The following is a 19,420-nucleotide window of genomic DNA, read 5'->3' as shown; positions in this document are numbered from 1 at the left end:
AGTGTTTACGCACAGGTTTATGGGATCTATGTATAAAAGGCGCATTTGGGTCCAGTCGGGCTTACACGGGACCTTGTGCAGCCATCGACGATCAACAATTTAGCATTGACCCTACGACGCACAGGACGACCAACAGAGCCGCCATCTCTAGGACTAACTCAATTAAGGAAGGCACGAACAAGCCCACCACTGGCCAACCATACAGCCATCCTTCAGACCAAACCTGCAAACTAGCCAACAACCAACTCTACGGCCAAGCCCACCACTGGCCAACTATACAGCCATCCTTCAGACCAAACCTGCAAACTAGCCAACAACCAACTCTACGACCAAGCCCACCACTGGCCAACCATACAGCCATCCTTCAGACCAAACCTGCAAACTAGCCAACAACCAACTCTACGACCACGCCCACCACTGGCCAACCATACAGCCATCCTTCAGACCAAACCTGCAAACTAGCCAACAACCAACTCTACGGCCAAGCCCACCACTGGCCAACCATACAGCCATCCTTCAGACCAAACCTGCAAACTAGCCAACAACCAACTCTACGACTAAGCCCACCACTGGCCAACCATACAGCCATCCTTCAGACCAAACCTGCAAACTAGCCAACAACCAACTCTACGACCAAGCCCACCATTGGCCAATCACACATCCATCTTTAAGACTAAACCTGAAGACTAGCCAACAACCAACTCTACGACCAAGACTACCATTGGCCAACCATACAGCCAACTCTAAGACCAAGATCAGAGAGGAGTGCACAAGCAACTGTAGAGTCAAACGTTTCAACGGCCGCCTTCCCTCGACAACAGAACTGACCTCAGGGGCAACCTTACACTGGACACAAGAAGTGGCCCCAACAGACTGGCCAAATAGTGCAAAGAAGAGCAGCCCAAGTGCAGCAACCTTCCAGTGGGTACAAGCGCCGGGGCCGCAACCTGCTGACCCTACAGTGGGCACACGAGTGGGGATGGACATACGGGGCCTTGTAGCGCTCTGCGTCCTGTGCACCTCTTCGAGTGCCTTCAGAAGGTAAGTCCCCCCTTTGCTGACTAGAGTTGGCGCTATTGCCCATGGTCTTACCGCAGCCTTAATTCAAGTTGGCAAGGGGCAGATACACGTAGTGTACTTTCACATAGTGCCCAACTGGACCCAAAACGCCTCCAGGCGCTGGGGCCTTAGTGCCAGTGAAAGGTAAGTGACACGCCAAAATCCATAAAATGCTGACCCCCGCTCGACCCCTCCCCCCCCGGCCTGCAGAGGCCGACTGCCTGGTCTCTGCAGGCCGAGGCCGAGCTCAAGTCATCCATAGCGCTGTAAGCACCCCACTCTGCGTCCGCGGTCCTGCAGCTGCTCCCTCTATGCAGCAAGCTGCACGTGTGCCCATACTGTCCTGTTGCATAGCACCTTATACATGTCCACTAAATAAATACATAAATACCGTCTCTCCCCTCACTCTGCCCCACGCCAAAAGCCCTCAAACTGCACGTGTGTCCCATACTCTCCTCTCTCCTCACTCTGCCACAGGCCACAAGCCCTCAAACTGCACGTGTGCCCCATACTCCCCTCTCTCCTCACTCTGCCCCACGCCGCAAGCCCTCAAACTGCACGTGTGCCCCATACTCCCCTCTCTCCTCACTCTGCCCCACGCCGCAAGCCCTCAAACTGCACGTGTGTCCCATACTCTCCTCTCTCCTCACTCTGCCACAGGCCACAAGCCCTCAAACTGCACGTGTACACCATACTCCCCTCTCCCCTCACTTTGCCCCACGCCACAAGCCCTCAAACTGCGTGTGTGCCTCATACTCCCCTCTCCCTGTGCCCCAGGCCACAAGCCCTCAAACTGCACGTGTGCCCCATACTCCCTTCTCTCCTCGCTCTGTGCCCCACCCCTCAAACACTCAAACTGCACGTGTGCCCCATACTCCCCTCTCTCCTCACTCTGCCCCACGCCAAAAGCCCTCTGACTGCACGTGTGCCCCATACTCCCCTCTCTCCTCACTCTGCCCCACGCCGCAAGCCCTCAAACTGCACGTGTGCCCCATACTCCCCTCTCTCCTCACTCTGCCCCACGCCGCAAGCCCTCAAACTGCACGTGTGCCCCATACTCCCCTCTCTCCTCGCTCTGCCCCACGCCGAAAGCCCTCAAACTGCACGTGTGCCCCATACTCCCCTCTCTCCTCACTCTGCCCCACGCCGCAAGCCCTCAAACTGCACGTGTGCCCCATACTCCCCTGTCTCCTCACTCTGCCCCACGCCGCAAGCCCTCAAACTGCACGTGTGCCCCATACTCCCCTGTCTCCTCACTCTGCCCCACGCCGCAAGCCCTCAAACTGCACGTGTGTCCCATACTCTCCTCTCTCCTCACTCTGCCACAGGCCACAAGCCCTCAAACTGCACGTGTACACCATACTCCCCTCTCCCCTCACTGTGCCCCACGCCACAAGCCCTCAAACTGGACGTGTGCCTCATACTCCCCTCTCTCCTCACTCTACCCCAGGCCACAAGCCCTCAAACTGCACGTGTGTCTCATACTCCCCTCACCCCTCGCCCTGTGCCCCAGGCCACAAGCCCTCAAACTGTGCATGGATCTCATACTCCCCTCCCCCTTGCCCTGTGCCCCAGGCCACAAGCCCTCAAACTGCGCGTGTGCCTCATACTCCCCTCTCTTCTCACTCTGCCCCCACGCCACAAGCCCTCAAACTGCACGTGTGCCCCATACTCCCCTCTCTCCTCACTCTGCCCCACGCCGCAAGCCCTCAAACTGCACGTGTGCCCCATACTCCCCTCTCTCCTCACTCTGCCCCACGCCGCAAGCCCTCAAACTGCACGTGTGCCCCATACTCCCCTCTCTCCTCACTCTGCCCCACGCCGCAAGCCCTCAAACTGCACGTGTGCCCCATACTCCCCTCTCCCTTCACTCTGCCCCACGCCGCAAGCCCTCAAACTGCACGTGTGCCCCATACTCCCCTCTCTCCTCACTCTGCCCCACGCCGCAAGCCCTCAAACTGCACGTGTATACCATACTCCCCTCTCCCTTCACTCTGCCCCACGCCACAAGCCCTCAAACTGCGTGTGTGCCTCATACTCCCCTCTCCCTGTGCCCCAGGCCACAAGCCCTCAAACTGCACGTGTGCCCCATACCCCCCTCTCTCCTCACTCTGCCTCACGCCACAAGCTCCTCAAACTGCACGTGTGCCCCATACTCCCCTCTCTCCTCACTCTGCCACAGGCCACAAGCCCTCAAACTGCACGTGTACACCATACTCCCCTTTCTCCTCACTCTGCCCCACGCCACAAGCCCTCAAACTGCACGTGTGCCCCATACTCCCCTCTCTCCTCACTCTGCCCCACGCCGCAAGCCCTCAAACTGCACGTGTGCCCCATACTCCCCTCTCTCCTCACTCTGCCCCACGCCGCAAGCCCTCAAACTGCACGTGTGCCCCATACTCCCCTCTCTCCTCACTCTGCCCCACGCTGCAAGCCCTCAAACTGCACGTGTGCCCCATACTCCCCTCTCTCCTCACTCTGCCCCACGCCGCAAGCCCTCAAACTGCACGTGTGTCTCATACTCCCCTCACCCCTCGCCCTGTGCCCCAGGCCACAAGCCCTCAAACTGTGCATGGATCTCATACTCCCCTCCCCCTTGCCCTTTGCCCCAGGCCACAAGCCCTCAAACTGCGCGTGTGCCCCATACTCCCCTCTCTCCTCACTCTGCCTCACGCCACAAGCTCCTCAAACTGCACGTGTGCCCCATACTCCCCTCTCTCCTCGCTCTGTGCCCCAGGCCACAAGCTCCTCAAACTGCACGTGTACACCATACTCCCCTCTCCCCTCACTGTGCCCCACGCCACAAGCCCTCAAACTGCACGTGTGCCCATGCTCCCCTCTCTCCTCGCTCTGTGTTCCACCCCCCCCCGAACACTCAAACTGCACGTGTGCCCATACTCCCCACTCTCTCCTCACTCTTCCCTACGCCACACGCCCTCAAACTACACATATGTCTCATACCCCCCTCTCTCTCCTCACTCTGCCTCACGCCACAAGCTCCTCAAACTGCACGTGGCTGGGCCGAAATCATGTGTAGTCCCTGGGGTCCGGTCTCTGCCCACGCCTGGGCCGGTTTAAAAAACAAAACAAACAAAAAGCACCTGCAACAGCATAATTCATCAAAGCAAGGTAACAAATGTTACAGTGCTTTGATGATTGATTTGCATGCATGATGCATGCCTCATTCACATGCTGCTGCAGCATGCAGCCATCTTTGCACCAGACCTGCAGATGAACTTAACTGGTCTGCTGTTAAATCCTAGTTACCAGTTTAATGGTATCCACTCCAGAATAATTGCTCATTTTACTATAGCCAATAAGATTGCTCAGTGGGTTGTGCTAAAGATAGTGAGCTAAAGACTCTGGGTAAGTCTCTCATAACCAGGACTATTGTCTGGCAAAGAGTCTCCCAGGAACCCCCTTGTTAATTTGCATATTTAAGTAACTTTGGGTCTCACCCTACGTTAATAGGGGAATCCAGACGTGGACCCCTTGCTTACTATTCTTAAAGAGGCACAGCTCCACTCTACTGATGAGGTCCAACCAGACCGACACACGTGTCTGGGGATGCTGTTGGTAGTCTTGTTCAGAGGAGAATTGCCTGGCATTTCGGCGCTGGACTGCCCCAGGGCAGGACAACGACAGATATGTTTAGGATATTTCTCCTCTGTGAAAGAAAGTGAGCTAAAGAATCTGGGTAAGGCTCATGTAACCAGGACTCATGTCTGGCAGAGAGTCTCCCAGGACCCCCCTTGTTATTTGCATATTTCAAGTAACATTTGGTCTCACCCTCAGTTACAAGGGGAATCCAGACGTGGACCCCTTGCTCACTATTCTTAGAGAGGCACAGCTCCACTCTACTGATGAGGTCCAACCAGAACGACACACTATCTGGGTTTGCTGTTGGTACTCTTGTTCAGAGGAGAATTGCCTAGCATTTCGGTGCTGGACTGCCCCAGGGCAGGACAAAGACTGATATGTTTGGGATATTTCTTCTCTGTGAAAGATAGTGAGCCAATTACTCTGGGTAAGTCTCTCGTTACCAGGACTAATGTCTGGCAGAGGGACTCCCAGGAACCCCCATTGTTAATTTGCATATTTAAGTAACTTTGGGTCTCACCCTAAGTTATTAGGGGAATCCAGGCGTGGACCCCTTGCTCACTATTCCTAGAGAGGCACAGCTCCACTCTACTGATGAGGTCCAACCAGACCGAAACACGTGTCTGGGGTTGCTGTTGGTACTCTTGTTCAGAGGAGAATTGCCTAGCATTTCGGTGCTGGACTGCCCCAGGGCAGGACAAAGAATGATATGTTTGGGATATTTCTTCTCTGTGAAAGATGGTGAGCTAAAGACTCTGGGTAAATCTCTCCTAACCAGGACTAATGTCTGGCAGAGGGACTCCCAGGACCCCCCTTGTTAATTTGCAGGCTACTCACACTATCCATCGAAGTCCTGCTCCTCACCATGACTTTCCACGTGGCCTCAAGCTCCTCACACTGAAAGGCCACTCGCACTGTCCATGGAACTGCTGCTCCTCACCCTGGCTGTCCACGTGGCCCCAGGCTCCTCGCATGTCATTTCTGAGTGCCCCAAGCTCATCACAATGTCTATAGAACCAATCTGCTCATCATTTCTGGCCATCTTCGTTTTATGCTCTCAAAGGGCTGCAGGCTCCACCCACTTAGTGCCCCTGCTCCTTGGACTCTCTATTAACAGGCCACAAGCTCCCCGCACTTAGTGCCCCTGCTCCTTGCACTCTCTATACACAGGCCACAAGCTCCTCCCACTTAGTGCCCCTGCTCCTTGCCCTCTCTCTCCACAGGCCACAAGCTCCTCCCACTTAGTGCCCCTGCTCCTTGCACTCTCTCTCCACAGGCCTCAAGCTCCTCACACTTAGTGCCCCTGTTCCTTGCACTCTCTCTCCACAGGCCCAAAGCACCCTGCACTTAGTGTCCCTGCTCCTTGCACTCAATATCCATAGGGCCCAAGTTCCTTGCACTAAGTGCCCCTGCTCCTTGCGCTGTCTATCCACGGGGCCCAAGCTCCTCACACTTAGTGCCCCTGCTCCTTGCATTGTCTATCCACATGCTCCAAGCTCCTCGCACTTAGTGCCCCTGCTCCTTGCGTTCTCTATCAACAGACCGCAAGCTCCTCGCACTTAGTGCCCCTGCTCCTTGCATTGTCTATCCACATGCTCCAAGCTCCTCGCACTTAGTGCCCCTGCTCCTTGCGTTCTCTATCAACAGACCGCAAGCTCCTCGCACTTAGTGCCGCTACTCCTTGCAATCTCTATCCACAGGCACCTAGCTCCTCACACTTAGTGCCCCTGCTCCTTGCACTCTCTACCCATAGGCCTCAAGCTCCCAGCACTTAGTGACTCTGCTCCTTGCACTCTCTATCCACAGGGCTCAAGCTCCCTGCACTTAGTGCCCCTGCTCCTCGCGCTCTCTATCCACAGGCCCCCAGCTCCTCGCTCTTAGAGCCCCTGCTCCTGGCAACCTCTATCCACAGGCCCCAAGCTCCTCACAATGTCTATAGAGCCAATCTGCTCATAATTTATGCTTATCTTTTCATGTTCTCACAAGCCCCCAGCTCCCAACACTCAGTGCCCCTGCTCCGTGCACCCTCTATCCACAGGCACCAAGCTCCTTGCACTTAGTGTACCTGCTCCTTGCACTCTTTCTACAGGCCCCCAGCTCCTCACAAGGTCTATAGAACCAATCTGCTCATCATTTATGCCCATTATCTTATGTTCTCACAGCCCCCTAGCTCCTAACACTTAGTGCCCCTGTTCCCTGCACTGTCTATCCACAGGCCCCAAGCTCCTTGCACTTAGTGCCCCCGCTCCTTGAACTCTCTATCCACAGGCCCCAAGCTCCTTGCACTTAGTGCCCCTGTTCCTTGCACTCTCCATCCACAAGTCCCAAGCTCCTTGCACTAAGTGTCCCTGCTCCTTGCACTCTCTATCCACAAGCCCCAAGCTCCTTGCACTTATTCGTCCTGCTTCTTGTGCTAAATATCCATGGGGCCTAAGCTCCTTGCACTAAGTGCCCCTGCTCCTTGCACTGTCTATCCACAGGCCCCAAGTTCCTTGCACTTAGTGTCCCTGCTCCTTGCACTATATCCACAGGCTCCAAGCTTCTTGCACTTAGTGCCCCTGCTCCTTGCAGTCTCTATCCACAGGCCCCCAGCTCCTCGCACTTAGTGCCCCTGCTCCTTGCACTCTCTCTCCACAGACCCCAAGCTCCTTGCACTTAGTGCCCCTGCTCCCTGCAATCTCTATCCACAGGCCCCAAGCTCCCTGCACTTAGTGCCCCTGCTCCCTGCACTCTCTAGCCACAGGCCACAAGCTCCTCGCACTTAAGGTCCCTGCTCCTTGCACTCTATCCACAGGCTCCAAGCTCCCCTCACTTAGTGCCCCTGCTCCTTGCACTCTCTCTCAACAGGCCCCAAGCTCCTCACACTTAGTGTCCCTGCTCCCTGCGTTCTCTATCCACAGGCCCCAAGCTCCTTGCACTTAATCTCCCTGCTCCTTGCATGCTATCCACAGGCCCCAAGCTTCTTGCACTTAGTGCCCCTGCTCCTTGCAATTTCCACCCACAGGACCCAAGCTCCTCGCACTCAGTGCCCCTGCTCCTTGCACCCTCTATCCACAGGCCCCAAGCTCCTAGCACTTAGTGCACCTGCACCTTGCGTTCTCTATCCACAGGCCCCAAGCTCCTTGCACTTAGTGTACCTGCTCCTTGCACTCTATCTACAGGCCCCCAGCTCCTCACAAGGTCTATAGAGCCAATCTCCTCATCATTTATGCCCATTATCTTATGTTCTCACAGCCCCCTAGCTCCTAACACTTAGTGTCCCTGCTCCCTGCACTATCTATTCACAGGCCCTAAACTCCTTGCACTTAGGGCCCCTGCTCCTTGCACTCTCTATACACAAGTCCCAAGATCCTCACAATTAGTGCCCCTTCTCCTTGCAGTCTCTATCCATAGGCCCCAAGCTCCTTGCACGTAATGCCCCTGCTCCCTTCACTGTCTATCCATAGGCCCGAAGCTCCTCGCACTTAGTGCCCCTGCTCCTTGCACTGTCTATCCACAGGCACCAAGCACCTTGCACTTAGTGCCCCTTCACCTTGTACTCTCTATCCACAGGCCCCAAGCTCCTTGCACTTAGTGCCCCTGCTCCTTGCACTGTCTATCCATTGGCCACAAGTTCCTTGCACTTAATGCCCCTGATACTTGCCCTCTCTATCCACAGACCCCAAGCTCCTTGCACTTAGTGTTCCTGCTCCTTGCACTGTCTATCCATAGGCCTCAAGCTCCTAGCACTTAGTGCCCGTGCTCCTTGCACTGTCTATCCATTGGCCACAAGTTCCTTGCACTTAATGCCCCTGCTCCTTGCACTCTCTATCCGCAGGCCCCATGTTCCTCAGACTTAGTGCCCCTGCTCCTTGCACTCTCTATCCACAGGCCCTAATCTTCCCGCACTTAGTGCCCCTGCTCCTTGCACTCTCTATCCACAGGCCCTAATCTCCCCGCACTTCGTGCCCCTGCTCCGTGCACTCTCTATCCACAGGCCCTAATCTCCCCGCACTTAGTGCCCCTGCTCCTTGCACTCTCTATCCACAGGCCCTAATCTCCCTGCACTTAGTGTCCCTGCTCCTTGCACTCTCTATCCACAGGCTCCAAGCTCCTCGCACTTAGGGCCCCCGATCCCTCCGCTCTTTATCCACAGGCCCCAAGCTCCTTGCATTTAGTGCCCCTGCTCCTTGCACTGTCTATCCATAGGCACCAATCTCCCTGCACGTAGTGCCCCTGCTCCTTGCACTCTCTATCCACAGACCTCAAGCTCCTCACACTTAGTGTTCCTGCTCCTTGCACTCTCTATCCGCAGGCCCCAAGTTCCTCGGACTTTGTGCCCCTGCTCCTGGTACTCTCTATCGGCAGGCCCCAAACTCCTTGCATTTCATGCCCCTTTTTCAAGCACTCTTTATTTATAGGCCCCAAGCTCCTCGAATTTAGGGCCCTTGCTCCTTGCACTCTTTAGCCGCAGGCCCCAAGCTCCTCGCACTTAGTGCCTCTGCTCCTTGCACTGTCTATCCATTGGCCCCAAGCTCCTTGCACTTAGTGTTCCTGTTCCTTGCACTCTCTAACCACAGGCCCCAAGCTCCTTGCACTTAGTGCCCCTGCTCCTTGCACTGACTATCCATTAGCCCCAAGTTCCTCGCACTTAATCCCCCTACTCCTTGCACTCTCTATCCACAGGCCCCAAGCTCCTCCCACTTAGTGTCCCTGCTCCTTGCACTCTCTATCCACAGGCCCCCAGCTCCTCGCATTTCATGCCCCTGCTTCATGCACTCTTTATTTATAGGCCCCAACCTCCTCGCACTTAGGGCCCCTGCTCCTTGCACTCTCTATCCACATGCCCCAAGCTCCTCGCACTTTACGCCCCTGCTCCTGGCACTCTCTGTCCACAGGCCCGAAGCTCCATGCACTTAATGCCCCTGTTCCTTGCCCTCTCTCTCCACAGGCCCCAAGCTCCTTGCACTTAGTGTTCCTGCTCCTTGCACTCTCTATCCACATGCCCCAAGCTCCTCGCACTTTACGCCCCTGCTCCTTGCACTCTCTGTCCACAGGCCCGAAGCTCCTTGCACTTAATGCCCCTGTTCCTTGCCCTCTCTCTCCACAGGCCCCAAGCTCCTCGCACTTAGTGCCCCTGTTCCTTGCCCTCTCTCTCCACAGGCCCCAAGCTCCTCGCACTTAGTGCCCCTGCTCCTGTCACTCTCTATCCACAGGCCCCAAGCTCCTTGCACTTATTGCCCCTGCTCCTGTCACTCTCTATCCACAGGCCCCAAGCTCCTCGCACTTAGTGCCCCTGCTACTTGCCCTCTCTATCCACAGACGCCAAGCTCCTTGCACTTAGTGTTCCTGCTCCTTGCACTCTCTATCCACATGCCCCAAGCTCCTCGCACTTTACGCCCCTGCTCCTGGCACTCTCTGTCCACAGGCCCGAAGCTCCTTGCACTTAATGCCCCTGTTCCTTGCCCTCTCTCTCCACATGCCCCAAGCTCCTCGCACTTAGTGGCCCTGCTCCTGGTACTCTCTATCCACAGGCCCCAAGCTTCTTGCACTTAGTGCCCCTGCTCCTTGCCCTCTCTGTCCATAGGCCCCAAGCTCCTTGCATGTCATGCCCCTGCTCCATGCACTCTTTATTTATAGGCCCCAAGCTACTCGCACTTAGCGTCCCTGCTCTTCGCACTTAGACTCCCAGCTCCTCACACTGTCTGTCCATGTACCTCACATTGTCTTCCTAGTACTGTGATTGTCCATGCCCCCCTCCAAGTATAATGTACTGACTATGCCCACTGTTCACCCTGTCTGTCCCAGTCCCCAGGATCACCTTTTGTCTGTCAGCTTACTCAAAGTTAATCACACTGCCAATGTGTGCAGAGCTCCTGACACAGGCCGTATCCCCCATACTCCTCACACAGGCCATATCCCCATACTCATCACACAGGCCTTGTCCCCCATATTCCTCACACAGGCCATGTCCCCCATACTCCTCACACAGGCCATGTCCCCCATACTGCTCACACAGGCCGTGTCCCCGATACTCCTCACACAGGCCATGCCCCCCATACTCCTCACACAGGCCATGTCCCCCTTACTGCTCACACAGGCTCTGTTCCCGATACTCCTCACACAGGCCATGTCCCCCATACTCCTCACACAGGCCATGTCCCCCATACTGCTCACACAGGCCGTGTCCCCGATACTCCTCACACAGGCCATGTCCCCCATACTCCTCACGCAGGCCATGTCCCCCATGCTCCTCACGCAGGCGGTATACCCCATAGTCCTCACACAGGCCATGCCCCCATACCCATCAAACAGGCCATGTCCCCCATACCTCTCACACAGGGCATGCCCCCCATACTCCTCACACAGGCCATGTCCCCCATACTCCTCACACAGGCCATGTCCCCCAGGCTCCTCACACAGGCCAGGTCCCCCATACTCCTCACACAGGCCATGTCCCCCATACCCCTCACACAGGCCATGCCCCCATACTCCTCACACAGACCATGTCCCCCATGCTCCTCACACAGGCAATATCCCCCCATACTCCTCAAACAGGCCATGTCCCCCATACTCCTCACACAGGCCATGTCCCCCATACCCCTCACACAGGCCATGCCCCCCATACTCCTCACACAGACCATGTCCCCCATACTCCTCACACAGGCCATGTCCCCCATACCCCTCACACAGGCCATGCCCCCCATACTCCTCACACAGACCATGTCCCCCATACTCCTCACACAGGCCATGCCCCCCATACCCCTCACACGGGCCATGTCCCCCATACTCCTCACACAGCATTCGTATTTGTATTGATTTGAGGAACAGGGATGCCAATTTTGGACAGAAATGACTTACATGTTTACAGATGGTGGAGGCATTCCCATGAAGGGTGCCTGTACAATAGCAAAAATATGAGAACAGGGCGTTAGCAGGTTTATGAGGGTGTAACAATATTAGAACATAAACCTCGGACAAAAGAAAACAAACAGAAACAAAATGTATATAAGAAAACAGGTGACTTGCAAAGGTAAAATAAATCTAGGAGGGCACTTGCTTCAAACTAAAGAGGAAGTACTAATTAAATAAATATAAAGAATTACATTATTACGCGTCACTGGAGGCTGGGGTTGGGTCAGGTAGGGAGGATGGGGGGTCAGGTATGGAGGATGGGGGTCATATAGGGAGGATGGGGGTCAGCTAGGGAGGATGGGGGGTCAGGTAGGGAGAATGGGGCTCAGGTAGGGAAGATGGGGGTCAGGTAGGGAGGAAAGGGGATCAGGTAGGGAGGATGGTGGGTCAGGTAGGGAGGATGGGGGGTCAGATAGGGAGGATAGGGGGCCAGGTAGGGAGGATGGGGGTCAGTTAGGGAGGATAGGGGGTCAGGTAGGGAGGATGGGGTCAGGTATGGAGGATGGTGGGTCAGGTACGGAGGAAAGGGGATCAGGTAGGGAGGAAAGGGGATCAGGTAGGGAGGATGGTGTGTCAGGTAGGCAGGATGGGGTGGTCAGGTAGGGAGGATCAGGGGTGAGGTAGGGAGGATCAGGGGTGAGGTAGGGAGGATGGGGGTCAGGTAGGGAGGATCAGGGGTGAGGTAGGGAGGATGGGGGTCAGGTACGGAGGATGGGGCGTCAGGTAGGGAGGATCAGGGGTGAGGTAGGGAGGATGGGGGTCAGGTAGGGAGGATCAGGGGTGAGGTAGGGAGGATGGGGTCAGGTAGGGAGGATGGTGTGTCAGGTAAGGAGGATCAGGGGTGAGGTAGGGAGGATGGGGGTCAGGTAGGGAGGATCAGGGGTGAGGTAGGGAGGATGGGGGTCAGGTAGGGAGGATCAGGGATGAGGTAGGGAGGATGGGGGTCAGGTAGGGAGGATGGGGGTCAGGTAGGGAGGATGGGGGGTCAGGTAAGGAGGATCAGGGGTCAGGTAGGGAGGATGGGGGTCAGGTAGGGAGGATGGGGTGTCAGGTAGGGAGGATGGGGGGTCAGGTAGGGAGGATGGGGGGTCAGGTAGGGAGGATCAGGGGTCAGGTAGGGAGGATGGGGCGTCAGGTAGGGAGGATGGGGGTCAGGTAGGGAGGATCAGGGGTGAGGTAGGGAGGATGGGGGTCAGGTAGGGAGGATCAGGGGTGAGGTAGGGAGGATGGGGTCAGGTAGGGAGGATGGTGTGTCAGGTAAGGAGGATCAGGGGTGAGGTAGGGAGGATGGGGGTCAGGTAGGGAGGATCAGTGGTGAGGTAGGGAGGATGGGGGTCAGGTAGGGAGGATCAGGGGTGAGGTAGGGAGGATGGGGGTCAGGTAGGGAGGATGGGGGTCAGGTAGGGAGGATGGGGGGTCAGGTAAGGAGGATCAGGGGTCAGGTAGGGAGGATGGGGGTCAGGTAGGGAGGATGGGGTGTCAGGTAGGGAGGATGGGGGGTCAGGTAGGGAGGATGGGGGGTCAGGTAGGGAGGATCAGGGGTCAGGTAGGGAGGATGGGGCGTCAGGTAGGGAGGATGGGGGTCAGGTAGGGAGGATCAGGGGTGAGGTAGGGAGGATGGGGGTCAGGTAGGGAGGATGGGGGTCAGGTAGGGAGGATCAGGGGTGAGGTAGGGAGGATGGGGGTCAGGTAGGGAGGATCAGGGGTGAGGTAGGGAGGATGGGGGTCAGGGAGGGAGGATCAGGTGTGAGGTAGGGAGGATGGGGGTCAGGTAGGGATGATCAGGGGTGAGGTAGGGAGGATGGGGGTCAAGTAGGGAGGATCAGGGGTGAGGTAGGGAGAATGGGGGACAGGTAGGGAGGATCAGGGGTGAGATAGGGAGGATGGGGTCAGGTAGGGAGGATCAGGGGTGAGGTAGGGAGGATGGGGGTCAGGTAGAGAGGATCGGGGGTGAGGTAGGGAGGATGGGGGTGAGGTAGGGAGGATGGGGGTCAGGTAGGGAGGATGGGGTGGTCAGGTAGGGAGGATCAGGGGTGAGGTAGGGAGGATGGGGGTCAGGTAGGGATGATTAGGGGTGAGGTAGGGAGGATGGGGGTCAGGTAGGGAGGATCAGGGGTGAGGTAGGGAGGATGGGGGTCAGGTAGGGATGATCAGGGGTGAGGTAGGGAGGATGGGGGTCAGTTAGGGAGGATAGGGGGTCAGGTAGGGAGGATGGGGTGTCAGGTATGGAGGATGGTAGGTCAGGTAGGGAGGATGGGGGGTCAGGTAGGGAGGATAGGGGGCCAGGTAGGGAGGATGAGGTCAGGTAGGGAGGATGGGGGTCATGTAGGGAGGATGGGGGGATCAGGTAGGGAGGATCAGGGGTGAGGTAGGGAGGATGGGGGTCAGGTAGGGAGGATCAGGGGTGAGGTAGGGAGGCTGGGGGTCAGGTAGGGAGGATGGGGGTCAGGTAGGGAGGATGGGGGGTCAGGTAAGGAGGATCAGGGGTCAGGTAGGGAGGATGGGGGTCAGGTAGGGAGGATGGGGTGTCAGGTAGGGAGGATGGGGGGTCAGGTAGGGAGGATGGGGGGTCAGGTAGGGAGGATCAGGGGTCAGGTAGGGAGGATGGGGCGTCAGGTAGGGAGGATGGGGGTCAGGTAGGGAGGATCAGGGGTGAGGTAGGGAGGATGGGGGTCGGGTAGGGAGGATGGGGGTCAGGTAGGGAGGATCAGGGGTGAGGTAGGGAGGATGGGGGTCAGGTAGGGAGGATCAGGGGTGAGGTAGGGAGGATGGGGGTCAGGGAGGGAGGATCAGGTGTGAGGTAGGGAGGATGGGGGTCAGGTAGGGATGATCAGGGGTGAGGTAGGGAGGATGGGGGTCAGGTAGGGAGGATCAGGGGTGAGGTAGGGAGGATGGGGGACAGGTAGGGAGGATCAGGGGTGAGATAGGGAGGATGGGGTCAGGTAGGGAGGATCAGGGGTGAGGTAGGGAGGATGGGGGTCAGGTAGAGAGGATCAGGGGTGAGGTAGGGAGGATGGGGGTGAGGTAGGGAGGATGGGGGTCAGGTAGGGAGGATGGGGTGGTCAGGTAGGGAGGATCAGGGGTGAGGTAGGGAGGATGGGGGTCAGGTAGGGATGATTAGGGGTGAGGTAGGGAGGATTGCGGTCAGGTAGGGAGGATCAGGGGTGAGGTAGGGAGGATGGGGGTCAGGTAGGGATGATCAGGGGTGAGGTAGGGAGGATGGGGGTCAAGTAGGGAGGATCAGGGGTGAGGTAGGGAGGATGGGGGTCAGGTAGGGAGGATCAGGGGTGAGATAGGGAGGATGGGGTCAGGTAGGGAGGATCAGGGGTGAGGTAGGGAGGATGGGGGTCAGGTAGGGAGGATGGGGTGGTCAGGTAGGGAGGATCAGGGGTGAGGTAGGGAGGATGGGGGTCAGGTAGGGAGGATGGTGGGTCAGGTAGGAAGGATGGGTGGTCAGGTAGGGAGGATCAGGGGTGAGGTAGGGAGGATGGGGGTCAGGTAGGGAGGATGGGGCGTCAGGTAGGGAGGATGGGGTGGTCAGGTAGGGAGGTCAGGGGTGAGGTAGGGGGAACTCCCTTTTTGGCCAGTAAGTGAAGTTTAAGCAGAGCTTGTTAGCGATGCACAGTTGGGCCGGGTTTGATTGGGATGGGCAGTGGGTTGCAGTGGAGCGGGGTGAATAGGCAGAAAGAGCAGAAGTGAGAGGAGGCACAGCGAGGGTGTGGGGGCAGTGAGGTGGAGCGCAGAGGAGAAACAGAGAGAACACTATTGTGAGTAAACAGCGATACAGTCAGGCAATTCCTGAGGAGCAAGAGCAGAGAGAGCGTTGTAGACTAGGAGAAGGAACTTGAAAAGAGAGCGTTTGTACATGGAGAGCCAAGCAGCATCCTGGCGTTAGGTAGAAGAGGGGCAGGTTTTGGGTAGTTTGCAGAGAGTGCGGGTAGCAAGGTTGAGGGCTTGGTCTAGAGGGATGAAGGCGGAGAGTGGAGGCCATGGAGTAGGCATGAGCAGTAGTTGTGTTCCCCTTACCCCAAGGGCGTAGAGTAGCGTGTGGGAAAGGAGATACCGCAGCAGAGGCAGCTGTGGTGAGGAATTGTTTCAAAGATGGCACCAGAGTGGCAAGCTTTGGCTGAGGGAGCAAGAAGGGCAATTATGGGGAGGGTCAGGGTGGCGTTGACAGCTGGGCAAAAGATGATCCGCCCTTCTGTGACCGATTGCAGCGAGAGTGAGTGACCTGTTCCAAGATGGCTGGTGTGAGGAAGGGAAAAGAGACAAACATTTGAGTGTCACCAAAAAAGTTACAGTGAAAGCCAAAAAATAAGATACGTCTTCCCAGGGGAGAGGTACAGGGGGTGAAGAGCAGAGGTCCAAGACAGGCAGAGGTACAGAGGGTGAAGAGCAGAGGTCCAAGACAGGCAGAGGTACAGAGGGTGAAGAGCAGAGGTCCAAGACAGGCAGAGGTACAGAGGGTGAAGAGCAGAGGTCCAAGACAGGCAGATGTACAGAGGGTGAAGAGCAGAGGTCCAAGACAGGCAGAGGTACAGAGGGTGAAGAGCAGAGGTCCAAGACGGGCAGAGGTGAAGAGCAGGGGTCCAAGACGGGCAGAGGTACAGAGGATGAAGAGCAGGGGTCCAAGACGGGCAGAGGTACAGAGGGTGAAGAGCAGAGGTCCAAGACGGGCAGAGGTACAGAGGGTGAAGAGCAGAGGTCCAAGACGGGCAGAGGTGAAGAGCAGGGGTCCAAGACGGGCAGAGGTACAGAGGGTGAAGAGCAGAGGTCCAAGACGGGCAGAGGTGAAGAGCAGGGGTCCAAGACGGGCAGAGGTACAGAGGATGAAGAGCAGGGGTCCAAGACGGGCAGAGGTACAGAGGGTGAAGAGCAGAGGTCCAAGACCGGCAGAGGTGAAGAGCAGGGGTCCAAGACGGGCAGAGGTACAGAGGGTGAAGAGCAGAGCTCCAAGACTGGCAGAGGGTGAAGAGCAGGGGTCCAAGACGGGCAGAGGTACGGAGGGTGAAGAGCAGGGGTCCAAGATGGGCAGAGGTACAGAGGGTGAAGAGCAGAGGTCCAAGACCGGCAGAGGTGAAGAGCAGGGGTCCAAGACGGGCAGAGGTACAGAGGGTGAAGAGCAGAGGTCCAAGACCGGCAGAGGTGAAGAGCAGGGGTCCAAGACGGGCAGAGGTACAGAGGGTGAAGAGCAGAGCTCCAAGACTGGCAGAGGGTGAAGAGCAGGGGTCCAAGACGGGCAGAGGTACGGAGGGTGAAGAGCAGGGGTCCAAGACAGGCAGAGGTACAGAGGGTGAAGAGCAGAGGTCCAAGACAGGCAGAGGTACAGAGGGTGAAGAGCAGAGGTCCAAGACAGGCAGAGGTACAGAGGGTGAAGAGCAGAGGTCCAAGACGGGCAGAGGTGAAGAGCAGGGGTCCAAGACGGGCAGAGGTACAGAGGATGAAGAGCAGGGGTCCAAGACGGGCAGAGGTACAGAGGGTGAAGAGCAGAGGTCCAAGACGGGCAGAGGTACAGAGGGTGAAGAGCAGAGGTCCAAGACGGGCAGAGGTGAAGAGCAGGGGTCCAAGACGGGCAGAGGTACAGAGGGTGAAGAGCAGAGGTCCAAGACGGGCAGAGGTGAAGAGCAGGGGTCCAAGACGGGCAGAGGTACAGAGGATGAAGAGCAGGGGTCCAAGACGGGCAGAGGTACAGAGGGTGAAGAGCAGAGGTCCAAGACCGGCAGAGGTGAAGAGCAGGGGTCCAAGACGGGCAGAGGTACAGAGGGTGAAGAGCAGAGCTCCAAGACTGGCAGAGGGTGAAGAGCAGGGGTCCAAGACGGGCAGAGGTACGGAGGGTGAAGAGCAGGGGTCCAAGATGGGCAGAGGTACAGAGGGTGAAGAGCAGAGGTCCAAGACCGGCAGAGGTGAAGAGCAGGGGTCCAAGACGGGCAGAGGTACAGAGGGTGAAGAGCAGAGGTCCAAGACCGGCAGAGGTGAAGAGCAGGGGTCCAAGACGGGCAGAGGTACAGAGGGTGAAGAGCAGAGCTCCAAGACTGGCAGAGGGTGAAGAGCAGGGGTCCAAGACGGGCAGAGGTATGGAGGGTGAAGAGCAGGGGTCCAAGATGGGCAGAGGTACAGAGGGTGAAGAGCAGAGGGCCAAGACAGGCAGAGGTGAAGAGCAGGGGTCCAAGACGGGCAGAGGTACAGAGGGTGAAGAGCAGAGCTCCAAGACTGGCAGAGGGTGAAGAGCAGGGGTCCAAGACGGGCAGAGGTACAGAGGGTGAAGAGCAGGGGTCCAAGATGGGCAGAGGTACAGAGGGTGAAGAGCAGAGGTCCAAGACGGGCAGAGGTGAAGAGCAGGGGTCCAAGACGGGCAGAGGTACAGAGGATGAAGAGCAGGGGTCCAAGACGGGCAGAGGTACAGAGGGTGAAGAGCAGAGGTCCAAGACAGGCAGAGGTGAAGAGCAGGGGTCCAAGACGGGCAGAGGTACAGAGGGTGAAGAGCAGAGCTCCAAGATGGGCAGAGGTACAGAGGGTGAAGAGCAGAGGTCCAAGACCGGCAGAGGTGAAGAGCAGGGGCCCAAGACGGGCAGAGGTACAGAGGGTGAAGAGCAGAGCTCCAAGACTGGCAGAGGGTGAAGAGCAGGGGTCCAAGACGGGCAGAGGTACAGAGGGTGAAGAGCAGGGGTCCAAGATGGGCAGAGGTACAGAGGGTGAAGAGCAGAGGTCCAAGAAGGGCAGAGGTGAAGAGCAGGGGTCCAAGACGGGCAGAGGCACAGAGGGTGAAGAGCAGAGGTCCAAAACTGGCAGAGGGTGAAGAGCAGGGGTCCAAGACGGGCAGAGGTACAGAGGGTGAAGAGCAGGGTTCCAAGACAGGCAGAGGTACAGAGGGTGAGTACAGAGGGTGAAGAGCAGAGGTCCAAGACTGGCAGAGGTGAAGAGCAGGGGTCCAAGACGGGCAGAGGTACAGAGGGTGAAGAGCAGAGGTCCAAGACTGGCAGAGGGTGTAGAGCAGGGGTTCAAGACAGGCAGAGGTACAGAGGGTGAAGAGCAGGGGTCCAAGACGGACAGAGGTACAGAGGGTGAAGAGCAGGGGTCCAAGACTGGCAGAGGGTGAAGAGCAGGGGTCCAAGACGGGCAGAGGTACGGAGGGTGAAGAGCAGGAGTCCAAGACAGGTAGAGGTACAGAGGGCGAAGAGCAGGGGTCCAAGACTGGCAGAGGGTGAAGAGCAGGGGTCCAAGACGGGCAGAGGTACGGAGGGTGAAGAGCAGAGGTCCAAGACGAGCAGAGGTACAGAGGGTGAAGAGCAGAGGTCCAAGACGGGCAGAGGTACAGAGGGTGAAGAGCAGGGGTCCAAGACGGGCAGAGGTACGGAGGATGAAGAGCAGAGGTCCAAGACGGGCAGAGGTACAGAGGGTGAAGAGCAGAGGTCCAAGAAGGGCAGAGGTGAAGAGCAGGGGTCCAAGACGGGCAGAGGCACAGAGGGTGAAGAGCAGAGGTCCAAGACTGGCAGAGGGTGAAGAGCAGGGGTCCAAGACGGGCAGAGGTACAGAGGGTGAAGAGCAGGGGTCCAAGACGGGCAGAGGTACAGAGGGTGAGTACAGAGGGTGAAGAGCAGAGGTCCAAGACGGGCAGAGGTGAAGAGCAGGGGTCCAAGACGGGCAGAGGTACAGAGGGTGAAGAGCAGAGGTCCAAGACTGGCAGAGGGTGTAGAGCAGGGGTTCAAGACAGGCAGAGGTACAGAGGGTGAAGAGCAGGGGTCCAAGACGGACAGAGGTACAGAGGGTGAAGAGCAGGGGTCCAAGACTGGCAGAGGGTGAAGAGCAGGGGTCCAAGACGGGCAGAGGTACGGAGGGTGAAGAGCAGGAGTCCAAGACAGGTAGAGGT

General features: G+C 57.4%; 1 protein-coding gene across 1 annotated transcript in view; it reads left to right on the top strand.

The window, feature by feature from the left end:
* The first annotated feature begins 72 nt into the window (after window positions 1-72).
* The window catches only part of REN (renin), a 103,766-nt gene continuing 84,418 nt past the window's right edge, over window positions 73-19,420 (top strand). Inside the window, exon 1 of the mRNA XM_069633106.1 lies at window positions 73-1,041. Coding sequence (XP_069489207.1) covers window positions 980-1,041 — 62 coding nt within the window. The 5' untranslated portion in view covers window positions 73-979. The remainder of the gene's footprint in view (window positions 1,042-19,420) is intronic.

Source organism: Ambystoma mexicanum, chromosome 13, assembly GCF_040938575.1.
Source record: "Ambystoma mexicanum isolate Mex_15411 chromosome 13, UKY_AmexF1_1, whole genome shotgun sequence".
NCBI classification, from domain to species: domain Eukaryota; kingdom Metazoa; phylum Chordata; class Amphibia; order Caudata; family Ambystomatidae; genus Ambystoma; species Ambystoma mexicanum.
This window is presented reverse-complemented; position numbering and strand designations above follow the sequence as displayed.